We start from the raw sequence: 9,534 nt of genomic DNA, 5'->3' as shown, positions 1-9,534 counted from the left end.
TTTTTTTTTTTTTTTTTTTTTTTTTTTTTTTTTTTTTTTTTTTTTTTTTTTTTTTTGTGTGATTTTGTATGAACCCACTTAGATCCGGTTGTTTTATCCCAAAATTAAGCAACCCTTTTGATGAATTTTTGTTTACATCGCTAAAAATCGTAGCTTTTTGGTGTTGTTCTTGGAGTTTCTAAAAGGGTTTTTTTTTTGGTGTTGATTTCAGGGGAAAAGGGCGATATCGGATCAAATGAATGGGGCGGTGAATTATATAAAGTATCAGAAGAAGAAAATCAAAGAGTTTGAAGCTAAAAGAGATGAATTGAAGAAGCTGTATAATAGTTCAAATGACTTAGAAATATCAAGAGGACAGACTCCAATTTGCAGCTTCAAAGTTAGCTCCTTTGATGGAGGACTTGAAATCTTGATCATAACAAATGATTTCCATGGATTTCCCCTTTCAAGAATCTTGAAAGTAATTGTTGATCAAGGGTTGGATGTCGTCCGCTGTGGTTCGACCACGATGAACGACAAATCAATGCACACCATTCAAATGGAGGTAAGATTATTGCTTCGAGAGTCTCGTTTGATAACAATTTTATTTCTTTGATGGGTCTATCATTTTCTATGCATAGTTCTTTTAGTTTGTGTAACCGTCTAAGCTTTAGGTGAAGTTTTAAAACGTGTCTGTTAGGAGAGATTTTCACACCCTTATAAAGGGTGTTTCGTTCCCCCGGCTAATGTGGGATCTCACAATCCACCGACCAGCTGATCAGTATCTGGCTCTGGTATCATTTGTAACTGTGTCAAAACCCATCGCTAGAAGATATGGGGCTGTTAAAGTTTTAAACTTGTTTTTGAAACGAATACGTTCAACCACTAAAGCTTAATTCGTAAGAACAGAAATCAAAATCAAAATGATTATCAAACTCGACTGGTATCGTTCGTTCAAATGGATTCGGCTTTACAAATTTCGAACATGCAGGTTAGTGATTCAACCACCCTTGATCTCAGTCAGCTTGGAAAGAAGCTTACAGAAGCAGTGCCACAGCTGAAACAAGTAACAGATTAACATTAATTACTTGTTGTCTATGATTAATTAGGCTTTACTTTTTCCCTTTTTTTTTTTTTTTTTCAGAATAACTTTTCTTTGTACCATATAAGAATCTGGCTTCTATTTCAAACCTAGCTGTTCTTTTGCCTTCTAAACTTTCTAATATAAGTACATTGAAACCATATTTTTCAATTTTAATTCATGCATGTCCACAGAATAATGGGTTTTATAAGTTTATGAATAAGTGGAAATCGGTGCCAAACCTGATATCCATAGAAAAGAAGTCGTTCGAGCATGTTTAAATAGATGCATATCAATCTCGGAATCATTCCTATCGCTCTAACATGAAGAACAGGCATCATAGGTAGGACTTATATATGAATTAGGCTATGGTGCAATTATTGTTTTGAATATGAGCATTATCTTTTTTTTTTTCTGTTTTGAAGATTATTGTTCTATTTTTCTAGCTGAAGAGTTCTACTCTATTGTTCGTATACTTGGTTAATGATGAGCTTCTGTCGTTGTCTTGTCTATACAAATGTTGTATTTACGTAAGAAACTATGAACATTTCTGTGTTCATACCGTTATATATATATAATACATGTTAATTACCGATGAACTATATATATATATATATATATATATATATATATATATATATATATATATATTTTACAAGATTGATATATCTAAGGGTGGCTAGCTTCTTGTGTGTGTTTTTTTAGTTTTCATTTCATACTTGCATCAAGAATAAATGATAATAGTTTAATTTTGGAATTAAAAATTTAGAAATTGGGTTCTCATGATTGAGGTATTATCATTATTTTGTAACCACAAATGGGGTTTATACTTAAAAGATACCAACTCAACCATCCAAATCCTGGTCAGGATGTTTTGTCTGCCAATTAGCTGACATCCTTTCTATTCATATTATCCATAACAGCTCCCATAATGCTCACTAAGAGACCAGAGTGATACTCATTTTGTGTAATCAACGTTTTCAGGGTTAGGAAGGGATATAAAAATGGATGGTCGAAATAATCATGGTTGGACTTAATGTGAAATCGCACCTCGGTTGAAGAGGGTATCGAATCATTTTTTATAAGGGCGTTAAAATCTCTCCCTAGCAGACGTATTTTGAAACAGTGAGACTGGTGGCGATAGTAACAGGTCAAAGCGTACAATATCTACTAACGGTGGACTTAGGCTGAACTTAATTGATTACGACATAAACTCATGATGAGTTGTTCGTAGAAAATAATTCATTTCTACAAAATAGTTTATTATAAAGTAAAAGTGATAGAGAATGTAAAGCTTTATACATAAAAGTGGAGTAATGAAATTGAGCAAATCAACATGTGATCTTTTCTTTTTCCATATATTAAGGAAAAATATTGTTGGACAGCCATGTTTATATACTAAGAACAAGGTAAAGGGTTGCTTCACTTTGATACTCAATGATTGGATGGAAAGGCAGAAGTCAATATTATGTGTTTTACAGGGTTTGCAAGGTGCTATAATCTCAATGTGGAGCTGTTGTTTGGGTCATGGATTGAGTATCACAGGGTAAGTTTATGATATACCCACTTAGAAATTTAAAAAGAAAGTAGGGTTGTAGTAGTTCAAAGTATCAAAGGAGCACTAAAATAATGATAAAAAGGAGCAACTTTTGTAGAAATGCCTTTACTTTTGCAATGTTTCTATTGGTTTGTTTACAAAATGAGAGTGACCATGTTCATAAAGTGGTCCAATGTTTGTTGGTTCAATGGTTTTATACTCTATAATTGCAAGCACTTTGTGTTAGAAACATAAAATAATGTCAATGCTTCCCCCAAGGGGATATGTATACACTCGATGATATCCCATTTATAGCATAGGTTAACTACCTTTTTATTTTAAAGGGGGATGGTTCGATCTTCTTAAAGATAGTTTTATTTTTTAATATTTAAGTCGAGTGAGAAGGACTTGTCGATGATTATTGATATGAGCGGTGTTGGAATCGAACATCAAAGGAGGTGCGATCGAAGGATGCTACATGGGGTCTGAGAGAGAGTGACGGGAGTGAAGAAGAGAGGGGGAGAGGTGTATGCGTGAGAGATAAAAAAAAATGAATGAGAGAGAGCTCGGAGGGGATGACAACTGAATCTTACATGGTATAGTGTATAAAATGTAACGACTCATGCTCAGGATTCGAAATAGAATTCAACATCTAATGTCCCTAGCGTTTTCTTGCATCCCATGCAACATGATCATGTTATCTACTTCTCACTTCTAAGAGTGAAGACTATCCTCACGGATCAACATAGGTCCTATCATGATATTTTGTCTTAACTCACCTGCCTCCTAGGAAAATTCTTAAAAGATCACCCAATATAGAATTTCTTCAATCAAAGCACTTTTAACCATGAAGTTCTTGTGATTGAGTCACCGAACAGAATCGTAGTAACTATCATTTCCTTTAAGTTTTTCTTAGCCATCCTATTTTCAAGATCGCTTTCATTCAGATGTGATCTCGTTTCATTCATGTACCCCTTTCTAGTGTCACATAGAAACTTCAAAGTTAAGTGAGCTTGACTTGAAGCAATCTTATGCTAGATGATCTCATAAAAACTTCCTAGGACTCATGTTAGTGCGTGGAGATGGTCTCCACTCTTAGAATTAGTTCAAAATAAACATGTAATATGATCATATCTCAATAAATTAACAAGAATGTCGAAACTATTAAATGTCAAATCTAAATTTTAAATCATAGATTATTAGACGAAGAAGAGTACAGTGTAATAGCCTATCCGTGGTAGCTCACCAAATAAATGAGAGTGGACATAGAAAAAAGGATACCCTATCTTGGGGAGATATGATGTTTGATACTGGTTGGTGCCACGACCAGCTTTTGACCTTCAAAATACATTACCAACTGCAGCACTACAGTAGTGCCCACCAAAGTTTGCCTTTTAATATTATGCCTCCATTCAAGGAGTGATCTTCATGAACTGCACCAAAGAGTTGATGAGCTAGAAGATCTGAGATAGGACCCAGAGAGTTGGTGAGCTCAAACACATTTCAAAGTATACATAATATTATATAAGATAGATATACAAAAAGAAACAATACCAGCTAGCTATGCATAACTTTTGCTTGCTTTATTACACGGATTTGGGAGCTTCTTTGCTTCATTAGATGGTGTTTCATGATCCTTTGAGTGAAAGGATGCCCTAATTAAGTGTCATATTGGGTATCAGATTGTTAAAATAAGTTGGGTTTCTTATGGTTTTCTCATCTTTGTCAAAATTAAATATAAAATAAAATTCAATTATACGACGAACCATTTGAATTTATTACAAAAGAGAAAATGGGTTTGAGATACAATTGTAAAACGAAATACAAAAGATTGATTGACGATCTGGAACGATCTCCTCTATTACTGCACATTTCTAAAATGCTCATCCACCTCGACCGATAATCTGTGAATACCTGAAAAAGAAAAGGAAAATAGATAGAGTACTTCTAGACTCTCATCACATCCATGACTTAGTAAATATCCACTAAACTTCATATAATACACAGAGATCGAAACAAAAGTTTCTGATTTTGGTTTTGCAAAGCTCATTCCTGATGGGGTCTCTCATTTAAGCACAAGAGTCAAAGAGACGAACGGTTCTAGACACGGGTCAGAATAGGGTTAGACTGTCTCCACATTAGACACGTTTTAAAACCGTGAGGCTGAGACCAAAATAGAGAATATTTACTCGCCGTGAGCTTAAACCGATACTTTAACATGACCTAGTATGAATGAAAATGAAAGAGATGTTTATGTAACCTACAAACCCGAGCTCAAACAAAATGGAAAATCTCTAAGAGGTTATCATATCTATGAGATGAACAAAAATTGCAGCCCAAAGTTAAAGTGAAGATCTGAATATTGGGCTAAGAAGGAAGGGCCAATCCATTGGGTTTAGGGTTACCATAACTATCCATCGGGGTTGTAATTCAAATCAAGTATTATTATTTTTGTTCTGAAAAGTATTAAATGATGAGATTAAAGTGGTAAGTTTAATAATTGAAAAATTAATTTGGCATTAAATTATGATCTTAAAAGGAAGGTAGATGGAGGGTTGAATTGATGTCATTAATTAATATATCCACACTCACAGCCGTCTTAGTGGTCATAACCATTTTATAACATTAAAGAGAGCTTGGGGAGTTGTGGATTATTTATTACATAATCTACTTTCTTATTATTAACTTTAATTAATATCTAATTTCACCTTCAAATTCGTGTAAATGCTGAATTTAAATAAGCATGTGTCACATGCAGGTTTAGGACATAACATATTAGCAGAAATTAATGAATTGTTTCTTGCCTTTTGTTCTCTTTATTTCTTTTCAAATTTATGTTGATGTAGATTTAGAAAACATAAAAAAAGTAAAGGGTAAATGATCCCATCAAGACATTGTGAGAATCTACATTGATTGAATCGAGTAACGAGTGTAAGTGAGGACGCTCTTCTCGAAGGGAGGGTGTATTGTGAGATCCCACGTCGGTTGGAGAAGGAAACAAAACATTCTTCTTTCATAAGGGTGTGAAAACCTCTCTAGCAAACACGTTTTAAAAACTTTGAGGGGAAACCCGAAAGAGGAAGCCTAAAAATGACAATATCTACTAGCGGTGGGCTTGAATTGTTATAAAAGCTCAACTTTTTCTATGGAACTTTTGAACAAACTACACGTTTTTTTAGACATTTGAGTCACTAGGACTATACTTTCGAAGCTCACAACTTTTTTTGTTCAATCCTCGAGGATTCTACTATTAACAGACTAAGTTAAGACACATCTCTAATACCATGTTAGAAAAACACCAAACCTCCACACTCGTATTCGTATGATATTATCCACTTTGAGCATAAGCTCTCGTGGGTTTCCTTTTGATTTCCCTAAAAGATATCATACTAATAGAGAAAGTGTTCTTCACTTATGTACTCATGATCTTCCTCTTAGTTAGCTAACGCGACACTCCAACAATCCTTAACATTCTCTTCTCACCACCTTATAACATCCAAAGAATTGTTTTAAGCTAATCACGCCTAACTTTAAAGTCTCTAAAATTGAGTTATCGACAAAGACGCGTATAGTATTTGGTGAGCATCAAAACTAAAATTCTCAAAAAGAAAAAAACTTAAAGATAAAGCAAGGAAAAGGGGATTTTGGTATAGCTTTTGTAGGGCATGGGAGGAAAAGAAGAGTAAAAAAAAGAAGGCATGAGGCATTGGTGGGGTTTAAATTGCGTTGCTTTTATGGGAACCAATTCAATTCCAAAGCAAAGGAAAGCAATGCTTAGAGAAGTGAAGAGGTGGTAGAGGCAAAATTAAAGCATTTTTAAGGGGGTTTGTTCCCAGATCCCAAAAGTACAATTGTTGTAGTTAAAAAAGCAGAGCAAAATGGTACCAATAAGGGACCCAAATACGGCATGCATGTATTGGATTCAAAATATGAAGAAACCCTGATGGGTGTCAGTGCATGTGGATGAATAACATAAATATTTTGCACATAGTGTAAGAGGTTTTAGGGTTTAGGGTTAAGGGCAGCCGGCCTAAAGTTGTGGGTGATTGTAATGAGGGTTTAGGGTTTGTGAGAGAGAGAGAGAAAAGGGAGGGCATTTATATGAATGGTCCATCTTCACTGGTGCAGCTTTATTTGCACGCAATCACACAAAAACTTAGCGGTATATCAAATTCCAAGGCTCACGTTTAGTACTCATACTGCCTGTGTGCAGCGGCTTTGGATTCATCTTAAATTTTTACTACTTTTATCACTCTCTTTGTATATTCAGATGTTTGACGTTTTTTATGTGTCGGTTTGTGCTATTTAGTGCTGGGACATGGAACCTGAATGCTTCCCTTATACCTTCACTTGGGCACTTGGGCATGTTAATATAACTAACCATTCATGCTCTAAAACTCATTCGGAGTCTAGAGCTTCATTGAAAAGCGTTGGTCGATTGAGAAAAATAGAGGCCACGAGGTGCAACATGTTGTAGGCGGTTGCGCGTGGGGCTGCTATTGGCGTTGCCAATCTCAGGTGAGGGTTTTCTAAGGATGGACCGAGTAGGTGGGAAGGATATAACTCAAATGAATGAGAATCTGTCCGCTTTGGCCCATTACGTATAAAATCTCACAACCCATGTAAGATCTCACAATTTACCCCTTGAGGGCCCACTGGCCTCACTGACACATCACTCCATATCTAGCTCTGATATCATCGGTAATAGTCTAAGTTCACTACTAACAAATATTGTTCAATTTGACCCGTTAGTCTCACAATTTTAAAAATGCGTCTCGTTGGGAGTGATTTTCACACTCTTATAAGAAATGTTTCGTTTCTCTCTCCAACTGATGTGAGATCTCACACGAACTCTTGATTTTGTCCATGATTCAATTCAATTATTGATTTTTTTTCCGAGTCTTTTCCAATAATTAAACAATATATAGAAGGGTGAGAACTTAGGGTCCATTACCCATGTGTAGAAAATCATCATAACCCATAAAATCATTGAAATTTAAAAAATTAGCGATGAAAATAACAAGCAATAAACAAGAACTCAAAAAAGTGAGTGAAATTGAATGGTGTAGATAATGCAGGAGAAGGTAGTTAAAGCACACATAAGTGTTAATTAATATAAAGAGAACTTAATTACTTTGGGGTTGTAATCGTGCAATTTGATAACAATTATCTTATGTTCGGCTTTAAATAATGTGAACACTACATTAAACTTTTCCCATTGAATTAAACTTAATAATTGATATTATTTCAATTATATTATTAGATTTAGTTTCAATGGTTGCAATCTCTGAAGGGTAAGAGTTGGAAGAGGCCCAGGGTGAATGGGAACTTCTAGTTATAGATGATCGTGTCACGATTTACACGTTTAGGATTCAGGTCAAGATTTGGAATTTGTATATGTGATAGGGTAACGACTCATGCCCAGGATGTGGAATCTTAATTCGACATCTGATAGTTTCAACATTCCCTTTCATCACTCGAGACATGGTTGGGTAACTTACTCATCCCTTCTAAGAATAAATATTATCCTCACAGATCAATACATGTCATTTCAACATACTTTATCATCCCTCACATTTTTCTAAGAAGATTCTCAGGAGATCATCAAATATAGAAATGCTCTAAGTAAAACACGCTTAATTTTGGAGTTTCTAAGATTGAACTATCGAAAAGGAAGATGCAGTTTGTTGATTGCTCCCATTCAGACTCGCTTCTAAGAAGGAAAGAAACTCGGGTAACTCTTATGATATCCATATATGATCCGAAGATAAACCATTTGTAGTGTTGTAAGGAAGTGATGGTCCATAAAATGAAATGGAGAAAAAAGGTATAAAAGAAGGGATGTTATTCTTTTGTTATATGGAAGGACATGGATTTGTGGGCCAAAAGCTTTGAAAACAACATCTCATGAGGAATGGTTTCAAACGAAGACATAACACCCATTAGGAAACTACACAAAACAGTCCTCATACTGCCCACCACAGAGTACCAAACACATTATATAATCATCAACTTATGAACTCATCAAACCCCTCTTGAAAAAATATGAACTCCCACATGATCTTAATTGTTTTCCTGTTTTAGTGATAAAATTTATGCAACTCGACACAAAGTGGTGAAACAGATCTTGAATCATTGAGCTTTCGAGTATGCAAAACCGTACCCTCCTCATTATATCTTCATAGACGGTGCAAGTTGAGCATGTTAAGAAAGTTAGCCAAATGAAAATAGGCTTTGGTGCGGTAGAGCATGATGGGGTAGCGCTGTTTTTGCAGGTTGAGGCGCATCAACAAGAATCGACTTTGAAACACACTGCCTTGACATGTGCTGGAACGCAGCAATGAGCTCCTAGTGGTTGCAAACTCAGGGAGAGCGTGGGAAGCTTGAACAAAGGTGAGATTTTTTTGTACTTTTATTTGTTGGGTTTCTAGTAATTATTGGCTCTCATTCACTAATAAGCTCTAAGTAGTTAATCTTCCATGTGTTTATCTCATAGAAATTAGTACATAAAAGTTACGAGGGTGGAATAACAAACCTTTACAATAGCATAAGCTCTCGTGACTTTGCTAGTATAGGTAGTGCATGATTATCATTAGTTTGTATAATACGATGATAGGTTAAATCTTGTAACGATCACAACTCTCGTGTTTAGTTGCCAACTATTCATAAGTCTTTCGGTACCCTCCAATGCTTCAGATTTATTACATGTGTCTATTTAATCGTGTATTTTGGAATTGACACATTTGAATTCTATCTCATCGAGTACTTAACCGCTTTTGAAGTACACTAACTTAACCCTCGATCAAAACAATAACTCACTCCTCGAGGTATGAATGAGATCGTGAAAAGTAGTCCGTCCAACTCCGCTTACTCTCATAACCACATTTCTCATTCATTAGAGACCCCTTTAACTATCATCTAGTTTGATTTAATCGCC

The 9,534-nt window shown here is 35.2% G+C and overlaps 1 protein-coding gene across 1 annotated transcript in view; it reads left to right on the top strand.

Annotated features, from left to right (window-relative positions):
- Positions 1–1,117, top strand: part of LOC111801325 (transcription factor bHLH118) — a 1,564-nt gene extending 447 nt beyond the window's left edge. The window contains exons 2-3 of the mRNA XM_023685277.1: positions 212–544; positions 971–1,117. Coding sequence (XP_023541045.1) covers positions 212–544; positions 971–1,057 — 420 coding nt within the window. The 3' untranslated portion in view covers positions 1,058–1,117. The remainder of the gene's footprint in view (positions 1–211; positions 545–970) is intronic.
- The last annotated feature ends 8,417 nt before the right edge of the window (positions 1,118–9,534 follow it).

This window comes from Cucurbita pepo, chromosome LG09 (assembly GCF_002806865.2).
Source record: "Cucurbita pepo subsp. pepo cultivar mu-cu-16 chromosome LG09, ASM280686v2, whole genome shotgun sequence".
In the NCBI taxonomy this organism is placed as follows: Eukaryota; Viridiplantae; Streptophyta; class Magnoliopsida; order Cucurbitales; family Cucurbitaceae; genus Cucurbita; species Cucurbita pepo.
The sequence above is the reverse complement of the archived record's forward strand: the minus strand, read 5'-3'. Positions and strand labels throughout refer to the sequence as shown.